We start from the raw sequence: 15,238 nt of genomic DNA on the forward strand, positions 1-15,238 counted from the left end.
AGCACCACTTGTGGGACAGGTGGACACAAAATAGGACACAAAGGCAGCTCTATGGTACGATAACATTAATTATAATGTTTACGCCTATTTTGCAATATGCTATTTATTATTATAATTACACCGAATATTGATTGTATGCACCTAATGTCTTTGCAGCACGATGATGAGCCTAAGGCTGATGCCCGCAGCCTCCTCCCCCGCCCAAACATCGCACGAGGGTTAAAAAACGCAAAATTGGTGAACATTGAAAAAGAGGTTTGTTAAAGATGCATGCAGCAAATTACTTTGTGTTATGGATGGTGCATGTGAGATATATGTCATAGTGAATTCTCAAGAAGTGTTTATACCATATACCTTAAAACAGTGGGTTCTTGCAGGTGACAAGAGCTGGCTGTTTTTTAAGATTTGCTGAATGTACGGGAGGAGCTGGCTGTTGATAGTGGATCAGATAGCATCTCAAGTGCCTACTCTCAAGGGTGAGCATCTGCATTTTTGTCCCCCACGTTAAAAAAATATATATATATATATATATATATGACGTTGTTGCACTGATTGCCAAGTAAGGACTCTTTCTCATACAAGGAGCATTGGGACTCCTACTTAGGCTAGTACACTAAAAACCTAATACGGTAATAAAAGTCTAATTACACAAACTGATTACCTACCTATATTGTTGCAGATTCAATCTTTCCTACCAGCTGTTCCATATATTGTTATTGGATTTAGGTAATTTCATTACTGCATCATATGTTTCTGCTTGCTTACTGATTCCCTTTATTTTGTGGTGGAAAAAATCACATACGTAAGTGTATGGTGGTATCAGAAAGGAATGGGATTGATTGGAGGAAATAGCAATCCACTGAAATTTTGATATAAGTTCGTAATATTTGGATTTACTGTAAAATGGGCAACATCATAGCCTCTTTCTTACAAACAACTCCCTCTCTCCCCCTCCCCTGTCTCTCTCTCTTTCTTCTTTCTTCTTTCTTCCATCTCTTAACCCCAAGTTCACATGCTATTGCAATTCTATGCTGGTGCTAGGTTTACAGTAGCATGGTTTTGTATTTTCTACCCTTTGAATTCAGAACTGTTAACTATTCCTGCTTTGGTGCTGCAGGAATGATGCTGGCCGACTCGTCCGAACAGAGAGACTTAGAACCAAAGACATAACACAGCGAGTGAAAATGAAGAACTATTGGCAGGTAAAAACTCTTTTGCTGCAAATACATGCATGATGATTACCACTGATGTTCAGCAAGTCTTTACATGTCTTGATGAACTAATTTTTAGTGTTTCTTACCTTTTTCTTTGGGTTCTCACAAAATTGGCTGGCAGGGAGGAGTCTGCCTAGCATTTGCTGACGAGGTATTATGCTGGCTTTATGGAACAGTCAAAGAGAGTGAGTTTCTCACCCTTATATTTGCTTTGGGCCCTGTATGCCATTATCATTTGGTTGCTGAGACAATAGTGGGAGATAATGGAATCTTATTAGGACAAAGTGTACTAAATCACCCATTACATGGCAATTCAAATGACCATTATGTGTACTAAATCACATGACTCATTAATCCATCTAAACAAGGCACGTGACTAATAAGTAGGTCATGTGATGAAAAGTATATGTAGATGGTCATTTTAACTGCTAGGTAATGGGTTAAAGGAATTTTCATCCAATTCAAATGACCATTTGATTTTTTAGTGTTTGAGACAGTGTTGACCGTGGTAATAACTATGGACAGGATAGAGGTCGCAGCCGGAGCCCCAAGGGGCCTGCTTGGGGTGACCGAAATAAAGTTTGAACCGTGAGCGCAGCCGCAGCACGCAGTTTTCGCCAAGCAATGATGGAAAGGAGTCGGCCAGCCTCACCACCTCAACACCAGCGTGGGGCGCCTTATAATAGTGAGAATGCAAGGGAACGCAAGGGGAAGGAAGGCTGAACAAATCATGGATTCATGAAGTGAGAGTTCACATAATTTTGTTAGTAATTTGAGCCATTTCACTTGATAAAGCTGAGTGGTAGGAAAGGATTAATGGAGGTTAGCAGTCTTGTTGAGTTGCTATTTATTTCTATTTAACTGCGTGTGAGCCATGTTCCCACAAAAATTGTAAATATTTAATAAATGTTGTTATCACATGATTAGGTCAAAATCAAAGCTTTAGTAATTAACTGGGGTCTTAAGCAATTGTATTTGAATCTGTATTTGATTGCTGAAAATAAAGATGCTTCTATATACTTTAAAAAAAAAAACGGATGCTTCTATATCTTCTATGGTGAGTGTAGGAGGGAAGAATGGCTCCTGCTATTGGAATATGAGATTTATTCATAACTTTCATGATTTGGAGATGGAGGGGGTGTATTCTCTAATGGATTTGTTTTATGATAAACTGCCCTTTGCTGGAGGCACTGATTGTGTGATATGGATACCGAATAGCAATGGTGTTTGATCGTACTATGAACATTTTAGAAATGCTAGCTGGAAGCTTTTTACAAGGAGATGCATTTGGTCTAGTTAGTGCCTAAGAAAGTATCATTCTTTGTGGAGACAGCATGATTGATGTATATTGTTACTGTAATGGGATGTATGGGAGACATAGGACTGTGTCATGTGGAATGTAACCCCTATGTCTTATGTGGGTGTTATGGATGGAGCAGAATTTCTGAATTTTTGAGGGTGTGGAGAAATCTTTTATTTAGCTTGAGTGTAATTTTTTGGGCAGTTTATGTTAATGGCCTACTATGCTTTGGGGATCTCTTGAAACATGTTAATTGAGTTTATGGATCATTTTAAGCTTATGACTGCTTTTGAGCTTTTTTTTATTTTATTTTTTAGTTTTAATTATTTTAATAAAAGATTCTATATTACTCACAAAAACAAAAGAATGGTTCTATTTCAAGCCCCTCCCCCCCCCCCCCCAAAAAAAAAAAACCTCCAAGAGAGAGATGAAAAATAAGGAAAAGCTACGGCCTAGTATGGTTCTTGCCCCACCTTTTTTTTCCCTAACGGGAAACATATGAGACGTGTATTAATGTTCCCAGTGTATTTATAGGTTTTGCCTGCCTTATTTTCTTCCTAAATCTTTTTGGATGATATCACTTCAAGCTTTGGATTATTGTTCTTGTTGTACGCAGGTAATGGCAGCAGGGCAAAGAGTGTCATTTGAGTTTCATGGAAATAACTATATTTTCACAGTCAATCAAGCTGCCACAGAGGGGCAAGAAAAATCTAGTACTATTGAAAGAGGGATGATATCAAGAGATACATACATTGTCTTTGAAACATCAAATGCGAGTGGAATAAAGGTATATTTCTGTATTTGATTGTGTACTAGTCTTTATATGCACACATATTTTGTTCTTGTTTTGAATTTTTTCTTATTGGTAAATACACATGCAGTAGTGGGTCTTGAACTCATTACCTCGCCCTCCACCTTGTTCTTTCTAGGAGGAGATGCATTTGAGCTAGTTCCCATTGGCTTCTTTCTCCACTTATTCTGCTTAGCTATCCTATACTGGTTAGGTTTAATTATATTGAATTTGTGATAAGTTTGCTATCCTAGCTCTTGGGCATGAGCATGAAATGCTTTGCCTGTCAGTGGTGAACTCCCTTGGATTACCTGGCAACTGTTCTGGCAGGTGGGTCATTTGTTCTTTAGGTTTTGCTACCTAGAGGCAAATCCAAAGGGCTTTTCTTTAGAAAAGTTCCCTACATTATATAAAAAAAGATGGTTTGCTATCCTAGAGTTTAATATAATAATACGAAAAACTTTCTATATACATAATGCCATTGACAAAACTAACTTCAGGTATTTTGTTTGATGTTCATGAAAAATTCTTCAATCATTTGTTTGTTTGCATAATTAACAAATCAATGCTATTAGATTGGTGGATTCTGTACCTGATATTTCTTTTATGCTTAATGCGTGCTAAAGAAGGTGCTGCCATGACAAATCAGTCAAAATATCTTTTACACTTGCATCTCCCCTTAATTATTTACCTCTTCCTCTGTTGAACAGAGCATGATCAGTGTAGCCTGATAAGCATTTATACAGATCACAGTTGCTCAGAGTAATTATAGGCTGATCAATTTGATGGCAAACATTAAATCCAGTAACTTATATTTTGACTTGCAGATAGTCAATCAGCGTGAGGCAGCCAGTAGCAACATCTTCAGGCAGAAGGAGTTTAATCTTCAATCACTTGGTATAGGTGGCCTAAGTGCAGAGTTTGCAGATATATTGTGTGGAAAGGTGAATGCCTCTGTTTTATGTGCTATAGACTGATCTATTTTGCAAATTGCTTCCTTTTGTTAATACATGTGTTAGAAATGGATGAATCCACTTGATTTTGCAATTTAAAGAAGCCACTTTTTTTGTATAGGCCAATTGTGAAAAGTTGAGAGTAGAAGTTACTCTGGCCATTTAATTTGTCTCTCAGCCAATTTGGCTTGCCAGGATACAACTGGTTGATCATTTCTATGTGCAGTTTGTGTCACTCCCAAGTGCCACTGACCTTGTAAGTGGAGAGAGAGAGAGAGACAGAGAGAGAGAGAGAGGAGTGCCTACAACTTCTGTAATCTGTTTGCCCTTGATCATGTTATGCTTTATCCATTCATTTTGGGAGACATTGCAGCTCCCTGTTATGCAATCAGTCAAAAACAAAACTCCATGTTATGCTTTACATGTGTGTGTGTGCGCGTGCGCGTGCCAATGAGCGAAGTTCAAAAAACCATATTCTCCCTCTATATTAATGGGGTGGAGGATGAAGTTTGCGGATTTGAGACCCACTTTGTGTATTTGTATTGTGGTGTCTTATCAGTTTGTAAGAAAGATCTTTAGTTGTATAATGAACGGTTTGTGTTGTTGTTATGTGATGCAGTAACGAAGACATCTACATTATCTGAACTTGGTGACGAGGAAGCTGGTAGCACAGATAAAGGCATAGGGAGGCTGACAAATCCAGAAAGGAGGGCAAAGCTTAAAAAGCAGAGGAAAGAGGCAAAGAAACTAGTGAAGGAGTTGGAGAAAGTAGAAGAAGTGCAACAGACCCCTCAAGCGGCGGTGCTGGTATTGTCTAACTGGAGTCTCTTTCTGATTTTATTAAAAAATTTAACTTTTTTTTCCTCCCTATAATCTGAAGCAATTGGAAATTGAATAACCTGAGATTTAAATTTATTTCAAAAAAGGAAAATGAATTATTTTTTGAAGTTTTGCAACTGCGTGATGAGTACATTTGTGACAATTGCCAAGGAAAACCACGTGCACTAACTTTGTAGCTATGGTTGTCACTTGTTACCTATGTTTTTTGTCACTGCATTTCACATTGTCTTCCATTGTCTGAATGCATTAGCATCTTTAATATATAAGAGAATTGCAGTTTCTTGGACAATACTTAAATCTACATTTTTGTTATAGAGTGAAAGTTGTAGAATTGTTTCAATTGTTCTTCCCCTTTATGAAAACATCAGCAATAATTCTTTCTATCTTAGGATGTGATATACTCCTCTGCATGCAGACTAATTCTCTTGAATTTGTGCTCTGCATATCCCATAAAGCAATCTATGTTTTTTTGCATAGGCTGAGGTGAAAGAAGATCTCATAGCTGAAGAAGCATTTGAAAATAAGAAGCGAAAACTTGCAGAGCTGGGAATGGCACTCCTTGCAAATCCAGAGCCGAATATTAAATCATTAAAGGAGATGTTACAAATTTCTAAAGATAATGATCATGCTATTGCCAAACTTGGAGTACTATCCATGTTGGCTGTTTTTAAAGACATCATCAAGCGGCGGTAGGACCCATGCTTTTAGTCTATAATGCACATTGTATATCTTATTTACTCCCCCCTCACATTAAAGCTTTAGTTTCTTACTTGTCTTTTTTTTTGTTCTGTTGAGCATCACAGCTATCGGATCAGGCTTCCTACTGAAAAGGACCTGGAAATGAAGGTTTCTAAGGATGTTAAGAAGATGCGGTTCTATGAATCAACTCTTCTATCTGCATACAAGGTTGGTACACTTCCTTTTGACTATATTCAAAGCTTAATGCCAAATTGGATTTTGGAAGCTTGCTATTGTTTATGTTTCTTTCTTTAGAATTTTATCATGTATCCTGCCGCTCAATGTGCTTTTATGGGAAGGTTTTCTTTTTCCTGGTTTTGTGGCATTTCTTAATTCTAAAATTGATACCAATACATTGTTTTGTCATTAATTCTCTGCCTCATCTGATTTTAACTTGTTCCATGACCTCAAATATTTAACATTTTGATAAAAGATATTACCCTGATATAATATACAAGTTACAACAATAAATTGGTTTTTCATAACTTGTCTGCCTCATATTTTTTATTTTTTTCATGAGCTGTAATGTATAAAATTTTAATGAAACAAATTTCTATCTTTTGTTATAACTATTGATGTTATTAAAGTTTCAAGAGCATGCAGCTTTATTTATTTTTTTTACCAGATTTCATTAATTAAAATATAGTGTGCTTATAGTTCAAATGGAGTGCCTGTAGACTTGATCCGATTTATAAAGTTCTTGATTATTGCTTTAAAGTCCATAGATATAAGAGTTAGGTTTTTTTTTTAACTGATTTTTCAGTTGAACAATTTTGGTTCTTATAGAATTTTGAGGTTTACTTTGTCCTTTGTTTTTTTTTTTTCCAAACTGTTCCCTTTATTAACCACTGTTCTGACTATTTTCAGGTTGGAGAAAAATCAGTGTTGACGTGACCAGAAAGAACGGTATCGAAATGCATTGTGTTGGGATTTAAAAGAACAGCATGGTGAATTTCACCAGATTCTTTTATATGATTTTAACATCCCTTTTGTTTTAAGCACAACCTTAATCTGTTGCAAATATAGGCTAGCTTTCTGGTAAAGTTCATTTATAGTAAGGGTAGAACCAAAGGCCAGGGTTCATAGTTCCCCACAATAAGTTTGTCCTTTGGCCATGGCTTAGGTGGTGAAGGTATAATATGGGATTAGGCTAGGTCTTAAGTTCAAATATTATCAGTACAGAACAAAAAAACAAAGTATTTTGATTTGAACCACAACAGGAGGTGGCCTTCTTTTAAGGGTATGAAAGGGAAGACAGAGAGATTTCAAATTTGTGGATGGTTTCCCATGAAAATTGCATCACTTACATGCTGATGTCTCCAAGGACTTGCATTGTTTTGTTTCATCTACAATGATTACCTTTGGTGGGGAGATTAGAGATCATGCAGAGAAATATCTACTGTTCTTGAAAATAGAGTGAGGATCCCTGATTTGGTGGATTTTCCTAACCCCATTTGTTATCTCTAGGAGAAACATAATATGAGCTTGCCCTCCTGAAATGGGTTGATCGGATCAAGAAAGCAGTCAGACAGCTTCCTTCAGGATTCTTACTTCGGTTTGGATAACTTATGGCCTAACTGAAGATCTGGCTCTTGCACACTGAGGTGTGGCATATTCAAATGCCAAATAGTAGGGGCAGGGGCTTCTTAATACCTTAGTTAGGCCTTAGATTTGTTGTTTACCTGTTTTAACTTGAAATAATTAATTACAGCTTGTTGGCAGTTGAAATGAATACTGATGGAGCTGCAGTTTCTATTGCTGGCAGTATTTTCTAAATGCATCAAGAAAAAAACTTATGTTTCTCACCTAGCTGTGAAGAAATTTTCTTTCTGCCCTTCATTTTGTTTGATAAATATATACATGAATCAATCTTCCTAGACTGTGTTTACTTCAGTTCTTCAGTTTTGTCTAAATGCATCAAGGAAAACTTATGTTTCATACCTAGCTGCAAAGCAATTTGCTTTCTGCCCTTCAATTTGGTTGATAAATATATACATGGATCTTTTTAAATTTGGGATTTAAAATATACACACTATTTTCAGTTCTTCAATTTTACTTTGCACTATATTTTTATGTTTAACTGGGATCTTTTTAAGGATTTATAGTGTGTCTAATGGGTTCGGTATATATCTATTTGGTTCTTGTTGGACCCTTGTGGGATGGATTAAGGGATTCTTTAGGATATATATTTGGTTCTTGTTGGACCCTTGTGGGATGGATTAAGGTATATATCTATTTGGTTCTTGTGTGCCAAGAAGTATTAAACTTATTTCCTCTGAAAAAATCAATCAAACCACATATCTAATCAATCCTCATTTACAAAAACAGGGCATAAAAAGTTTATTTTGAAGAATTGGCCCGTTCCACTGATGATTTCAATGGGGCACAACTAAAAGCTGTTTCTGTGGAAGCAGGCATGGTAGCCCTTCTCCGCGATGCTACTGAGGTGTGCATTCTCCAGGATTTCTGCAACTTGTTGCAAATCTGACAACTTGTTTTCATTTTGGCCTTGCATGAGAACAAGTATTGATCACAGTGTTGGTTTTGTCAATTTCAGGTGAACCACGAGGTGTGCATTCTCCACGAATTTCTCTCATGGATACCTTATGCATCTATAGAGGCGTTCTGTGGCCCTGGCATTAAAATTCTGAGAAGGAACGCTGGTCTTTAGTATATAGAAGAGGATCCGAATTTATGTAATTAAAATGGTTTGACACCACAAATACTTTTTTCGTACTTAACATGTGATATGGTAGCCTCTATGAGTTGTGCATAAAAACAGAAGATAAGTAATAGAAATATAGAAATTTTATTGTGGTTGGTTGTATTTATATTGCAGTGAGATTATTGTGTTTTCTAGGTTTTCTTTTCCTAACGCTCTGATTCTTTTTTGAATTGTAATGGCTTGGGATTGAGATAATATTAAAGGACGTTATTTTAGTTGGGTAACATATGGCTTTTCAACCACAAGTTGAAAATCAAAATTGATGCCAACCATTGGTAAGGTTTAAACCTAACCTGTAACTAAAGATCGGGCTACTGGGGTTTTTTTTTATTTCAAAAGTATTGAAAGTTTGGAGCCAAGTAAAAAAAAAAAAAAAAAATCCCAGTGGAAACAGGGCAACCCCTTCTGCCTGAACAGGGGAGTTGCCCAAACTAAAAAAAGAAAAATTTCCCCAGTGTAGAACTCGAGTTTTATAAACTCGAGTTCCACCGGGGAAATTTTTTTTTTTAGTTTGGGCACATCCCCTGTTCAGGCAGAAGGGGTTCCTCTGTTTCCCCTGTTTTTCCCAGTGGAACTCGAGTTTTATAAACTCGAGTTCCACCGGGGGAATTTTTTTTTTAGTTTGGGCAAATCCCCTGTTCAGGCAGAAGGGGTTCCCCTGTTTCCCTTGTTTTTCCCAGTGGAACTCGAGTTTTATAAACTCGAGTTCCACCGGGGAAATTTTTTTTTTTAGTTTGGGCAAATCCCCTGTTCAGGCAGAAGGGGTTCCCCTGTTTCCCCTGTTTTTCCCAGTGGAACTCGAGTTTTATAAACTCGAGTTCCACCGGGGAATTTTTTTTTTTTAGTTTGGGCAAATCCCCTGTTCAGGCAGAAGGGGTTCCCCTGTTTCCCCTGTTTTTCCCAGTGGAACTCGAGTTTTATAAACTCGAGTTCCACTGGGAAATTTTTTTTTTTTTTGTTTTGGCAACTCCCCTGTTCAGGCAGAAGGGGTTCCCCTGTTTCCCCTGTTTTTCCCAGTGGAACTCGAGTTTTATAAACTCGAGTTCCACTGGGAAATTTTTTTTTTTTTTGTTTTGGCAACTCCCCTGTTCAGGCAGAAGGGGTTCCCCTGTTTCCCCTGTTTTTCCCAGTGGAACTCGAGTTTTATAAACTCGAGTTCCACTGGGAAATTTTTTTTTTTTTTGTTTTGGCAACTCCCCTGTTCAGGCAGAAGGGGTTGCCCTGTTTCCCCTGTTTTTCCCAGTGGCAAATCCCCTGTTCAGGCAGATTGGTTGCCCTTTTTTTTTCCTGCACATGCAGGCAAGTCAGGAACTGAAATGTGTACGTGCAATTGTTGAGAAACATAGATAAAGAAGCTTAGAATGTAATCTAACACCATTGAGAGGCAAAGAAGTTGACAATGTAAATGCACAACCATTACATCAAAAGGCGTTCTCGCACCAAGCTATAGAAACTGTTACGCTCTATTCATAAAGATAATTTTACAATGCAAATACATTTGCATCACAACAAAAAGGCATTCTCAATATATCAACATTCTAAATATGCGCAACCATCCTTCATTTGAAATTCTAACCGTACTACTCAAATCACAATCTTCATAGAGGTACATTGGGTAGAGAATTATAAGTACATTCAACAAAAACCAAAAAGTTAAATGTGCCAATACAACGTAGTCACTTTTCCTAAGATCAGCAGTTCGCACAACAAAAACGGCGTCCATGGAAGCATGCCTGCAAAACGTAGACTAATCACGTTAGGAGAGAAGTAGTAAAGACAGTAGTTATTGGTAGAATGAACAACAATTATATTTAACCAATGCATAATATTTTTCCATCTACCTACCTACTATGGAACATTACTGCTTGTGGAAGCGCCACGAGACTGCGGACATTTTCTACGGTTATGCCCAGAAGCATGACACAATCCACATGTTTGCTTAGGTTGACTCTCTATCAGATCTGCATCCTCCCTCCGCCATCTTGAGCCTTGATCCTTATTCCTCACCCCATCCATCTCATTCCGTATTCTTGACTTCACTGGTCGACCTTTGGCCCGCAACAATGCTGGATTAGGCAACCACTTTGGCCCCATGGGATCCCTCCACAATGATTGTGACTTAGGAATCACAAATGCATGCTGATAAGTGTTAAGGGCATTGTCCAAACCATAACATGGGTGAATATATGCGGTCGAATCAATATTCAAATAGTCACATACTCTAATTGCATGTGAACACGGGATCCCTATGTTTTGCCATTTCCCACAACTGCATGTTCTTTCCCGTATCCGAACTTCATAACTGTGGTTTCCCCCTCCTGCGCTACACGTGAATGAAGTAACTATCTGATATATCATCTGTTCACTGTTAAATGGCTTGAGATAGTGTTTCTCAGATTTAAGCTTATTTCCTTCCCACTTGTCAAAGGCATATTGACTCCATTTCTTACCCTCTGACAGGCGATTAAGGTATTCTTTGTGCCGGTCGTGAAAATATTCAACAAGTTTGGACCAAGTGAACTCAACCAACGCGGCAATAGGAAGGCCCCGTGCACCTTTAAGTACACCATTGAAGCACTCTGATATATTGGTTGTCATTGCCCCAAAACGTCTTCCACCATCATGTGATTGGGTCCACATATCCACAGACTCGCTCATTAGGTATGTGTATGGAAGATAATCTTGATTCTTTTCCTTCCCATCTTTTCCCGTCACCTTCTTCTTATTCCGAATGGCCTCCATTTCCACTTGCTTAATGGACTCCATTATGGTATCAAATTTAACTACCTGAGTAGCATATCCTGCTTTCAAGCAAGTTGACTTTAGGGTCGAGTTCTGAAAATGTGTGTTGAAGTTGCTAGCAACATGTCGAAGGCAATATCTATGAAATACCCGTGTTTTTCCATCATCCCCTCTAGGCCAGTTTGCAATGGCATTTTTGATACCGAGATGTCGATCAGAAATTATGCAAATGCCGTCGTCGGGTATCACGTGGCCAATCGTATCTCTGAGGCATTGTAAAAACCACCTCCAACTGGGTCCTGACTCACAATCCACAACAGCAAAGGCAAGAGGGAATACCTTGTTGTTAGCGTCCGTTGCCATTGCAACCAACAACTTTCCCTGATATTTACCATACAGATGGGTCCCATCAATACTGATAACTGGCTTGCAATATTTGAATCCATCAATGCTTGGACCGAAAGACCAAAACACATAATTCAATAATACGGTGTCATCTTCATCGGTGGATGTCGTACGATAGAACACTTGGGTAGTCGGATCCATATCAATATATGCCATAAGCAACTTTTGCAACCTCTGGTAAGACTCTTCCCAATTCCCAAACAGCTTCCCAATCGCCTTTTGTTTCGCATCCCATACCTTGTAGTAAGAAGGCTTATGGCCCTCATATTTCGACTCTATCATAGATCTGAGATGCTTAATTGGGGTAGTGTGATCCTCACTTAACTTCTTAAGGATGTCTGATGTAATAAAGTTACAATTCATCATTCTACCATCATTTCGCACCCCAGTCCGTATACATGTGTGAGGACCCTTGTACACGGTGACCATCCATAGTCTCTGGAGATTGGGCTTCATGACTGCGCAGACATACCACTTGCATGACTCATCCACACATTTTGCAAAAAGTTTTGTCGTCGTCGACCTACTGATCATATACTGTTTGTTTTCCTTGAGGGCACAAATTGTTAATACACGCTGCACCTCCACTTTATTGGCAAAAATCAAGCCTTTGTACAAATTCATCCCCTCTCTCCAAGTAGACACAAATGGTATCTCCATATGTGAAGGATCAACCATATTTTTCCAAGTATTTGCAGAAAATGACAAAGCAGGAGGTGCGTAGCCAGGGATTGTGTCCGTATTGTTTTGGACACTAAGAACATTGTCTGCATAAGGTTCACTATCATCCAATGTCTCATTATCATCAATGTCCCTCTCAAAGTCCCTAAAGTCCCCTCTCTCAATCCTGTCTTCAATCTCATCTTCATCGACCAAATCTTCATCGTCAATGGCAGTACTCCCATCAACATAGTCGTCATCATCATCGTCATCCTCATACTCATCATCATTCTCATCCTCATCCTCATCATCATCATCATCGGCATGAACATTATCATGCTCTACATGTGTAAAATACTCATATTGAACATTTGGAACTGTAATCTGTACACTTGTTTGTGTTTGTTGGATTTCGTCGATACCAACTTCTGCACGCAGCTTCAACTGTATGTACAACTCAATGTTAGTTACTTCAGATATTCTCTCCAACTTGTCAAACATCATCTTCACATGTTTGTCTGTTTCTATTGCCATGTACTTGTAATTAATTCGATGCCTCAGGATTTCATTTGGCATACGATAAGTAATTTCTATGTTGTGCACAGCAGGATTCTCACACAACTCTTCCATAACCATCATCTTCAATTCGTCAAGGGTCTTGAACCTACGACCAATTGGGTATAATAGCTCTTTATATCCGGCCTTTCAAATGGCAATCCCTTGTTCGCATTGGCATTCTTCAGGGGACCACCGTGGTATAAGATTATATCAATTTCAGGCATTGTGAACCTGTTAAAGTCAAGTTACCATGTTAGTTAAATCACATAGTCGTAAACTGGGGGAAAAAAAAAGTAATGTGATCTTAAGGCAGAACATATTCAAGCCAAATTTTCATAGGTAATTACTAGTTTTATAGCCATTATGTAACTTGTGGTACCCATGGTTCTAAGTTTGGCTTTAGAACAAAATTTGAAACATATCTAGTGGAGCAACCCCAAAAATAAAAGGTAAGGAAAATATATATATATATATATATATATATATTTAAAGAATACATAGAACAATATGAGAGACTTTACAAAGATGATGTAGCATTAACAAAACATATTAAATTCACAAAACCAAAGTATTCCATATCCTTAAGGATTAAATGTCATTACCAGATACCAAATTGTTTCCAAAATGACCAATTCTTATCCTTTTATTTTTATTTTTATAATGATCAATTCCTTATACAGCCATGTATTGTGTAGGTCAGTGCATTTTAAGAATTACTTTCAGGCATTTGATTATGATATCCATTCATTCACTACCCATTTCAAAACCCAAAATAATGATGAACAAAGTCAAAAAAACGTGTAAGATCATGCTAAAAATAAAAGCCTAGAAATGATGAATACAATTTTGTTAACAAAATGGGCAAATAAATACCCAAAAAATTAACACTGACAAAACAAAGTTCTAATTCACAATATTGGAAAATTAACTAAGTTATGTCAACTATCTACAAAATAAATAGTCAAAATCTTTATCCTACACCCATAGACAACTAATACCCAACTACAATGATAATCAAATTATGCAAACCCTTACCTGAGATATGAATTTGTTGAGAGGAAAGAGCAGTGAAAGAGGCAGTGTGGTGAGTGAGAGGCAATGTGGTGTGAGAGTTATGGGTGAGTGAGAGTTAGTGAGGTTGAGAGACTTAGTGAGGCTGAGAGACTGAGGATGCTCTGTTTTTGGGTGCGCTGTGTACTGAGCGTGTTTATATATGGCTAAGTATTAAATTTTTTTAAGGGCTCAGCGTGTAATGTGTTTTGCCCAGTGGAACTCGAGTCTATAAGACTCGAGTTCCTTGAAATTTCACTATATCCGTGATATTAATATTTGCAGTAAAACTCGAGTCTTTAAGACTCGAGTTCTTTAAAATCACATCTCGATTTTTAACAACTCGAGATCTAAGTGGACAAAATTAAGTCCAGCTCACCAACTGGTCCGGGACACGGTGGAACAGCATCTCGAGTTTCTAAAACTCGAGATGCTAGTTTCCATTATACTTTCGACCGATGCTTAACTAACTATATACAACTATATTACACTGGTATTCTGCACATTTCCTCGGCTGTTGGGCATTAGGGCCTTAGGTGTTGACGTGTTGAATTGCTGGCCATTAAGTGTTGCACTGTTGCGTGTTTAGCCTTTTGATTATCAAAAGAGAGGACTGTTGGACAGCTTTTTATTCATAAAAAATATATATGTTGTTTTATCTTTCTCTTTCACTCTCTCTCTAGTGTTTTCTAGTCTCTTGAGTCTCATCTATGTCTCTTATCTCTGTCTCTCTTTAAATTTTCTTCACAAATCACAATCTAAGTTAATCAAACAAGCATTAGAGATTCTGATATTAGAGGGATACAATATTCTCATCCAAAAAAATTACCAAGCTTGGGCAATGCTATGGTGGACCGGTGGTGGCTGTTAGCGTCAGGCGTTGTGTGCTAGTCAGCCTCTGCTTCTGCTATTCGACTTGCCACTGCCCAACTCCTTAGGCTGAGGTCTTCTGTATTCTACCTTAAGTTAGGTTTTATTTTCTTTAATATATTTTTTGAGTGGCTTAGAAATACTCTTCTTTTTCCCTTTTATGTGGGTCTTGCTGTTGGGTGTTCTCCCACTCCTAGGCCAATTAGATTTCTAGTTAAAATCGGCTTTGATTTTTATTTTTTTATGCTTGTGTTTGTTTTGGGGTGTTGTTCGGGTTTTACTTTTGTTGTTAGGTTAATATTTTTTTTACAACTTTTAAAAATATCAATAATAGTATAGAGGGGACAAAGTACAATTTTGATGAAACAAATTGCAAAAAATAATATATTACAT

General features: G+C 37.6%; 2 protein-coding genes and 2 long non-coding RNA genes across 4 annotated transcripts; 3 read left to right on the plus strand and 1 right to left on the minus strand.

Annotated features, from left to right (window-relative positions):
* Positions 1-4: 4 nt before the first annotated feature.
* LOC136066172 (uncharacterized) lies at positions 5-495 on the plus strand. The gene is made up of 3 exons (XR_010627629.1): positions 5-54; positions 157-255; positions 378-495. It is a non-coding gene; the product is annotated as an uncharacterized LOC136066172 (long non-coding RNA).
* A 183-nt stretch (positions 496-678) lies between these two features.
* LOC112016874 (uncharacterized) lies at positions 679-1,489 on the plus strand. Its single transcript, XR_002883405.2, has 3 exons — positions 679-726; positions 1,118-1,202; positions 1,336-1,489. It is a non-coding gene; the product is annotated as an uncharacterized LOC112016874 (long non-coding RNA).
* A 3,258-nt stretch (positions 1,490-4,747) lies between these two features.
* LOC136066167 (nucleolar complex-associated protein 3-like) lies at positions 4,748-8,686 on the plus strand. Its single transcript, XM_065770042.1, has 7 exons — positions 4,748-4,790; positions 4,877-5,064; positions 5,575-5,783; positions 5,901-6,003; positions 6,703-6,782; positions 8,164-8,281; positions 8,393-8,686. The coding sequence occupies exons 1-5, from the start codon at positions 4,748-4,750 to the stop codon at positions 6,727-6,729; spliced, it is 570 nt and encodes a 189-aa protein (XP_065626114.1). The 3' UTR covers positions 6,730-6,782; positions 8,164-8,281; positions 8,393-8,686.
* Positions 8,687-10,042: 1,356 nt separating this feature from the next.
* Positions 10,043-12,025, minus strand: LOC136066181 (uncharacterized). Its single transcript, XM_065770061.1, has 2 exons — positions 10,406-12,025; positions 10,043-10,293 (listed from the first exon to the last, which is right to left on the minus strand). The coding sequence occupies exon 1, from the start codon at positions 11,987-11,989 to the stop codon at positions 10,409-10,411; it is 1,581 nt and encodes a 526-aa protein (XP_065626133.1). The 5' UTR covers positions 11,990-12,025; the 3' UTR covers positions 10,043-10,293; positions 10,406-10,408.
* Positions 12,026-15,238: the final 3,213 nt, after the last annotated feature.

This window comes from Quercus suber, unplaced genomic scaffold (assembly GCF_002906115.3).
Source record: "Quercus suber isolate HL8 unplaced genomic scaffold, Cork oak 2.0 scaffold_167, whole genome shotgun sequence".
Lineage (NCBI taxonomy): Eukaryota > Viridiplantae > Streptophyta > Magnoliopsida > Fagales > Fagaceae > Quercus > Quercus suber.

Excerpts from the sequence above, each read along its gene's own strand:
- LOC136066181 (XM_065770061.1), bottom strand. The coding sequence starts at position 11,989 with ATGATAGAGTCGAAATATGAGGGCCATAAGCCTTCTTACTACAAGGTA.
- LOC136066167 (XM_065770042.1), top strand. The coding sequence starts at position 4,748 with ATGGGGTGGAGGATGAAGTTTGCGGATTTGAGACCCACTTTGT. Across the intron at positions 4,791-4,876 it reads GGATTTGAGACCCACTTTGT|TAACGAAGACATCTACATTA; the intron begins GTATTTGTATTG and ends TATGTGATGCAG. Across the intron at positions 6,004-6,702 it reads CTCTTCTATCTGCATACAAG|GTTGGAGAAAAATCAGTGTT; the intron begins GTTGGTACACTT and ends GACTATTTTCAG.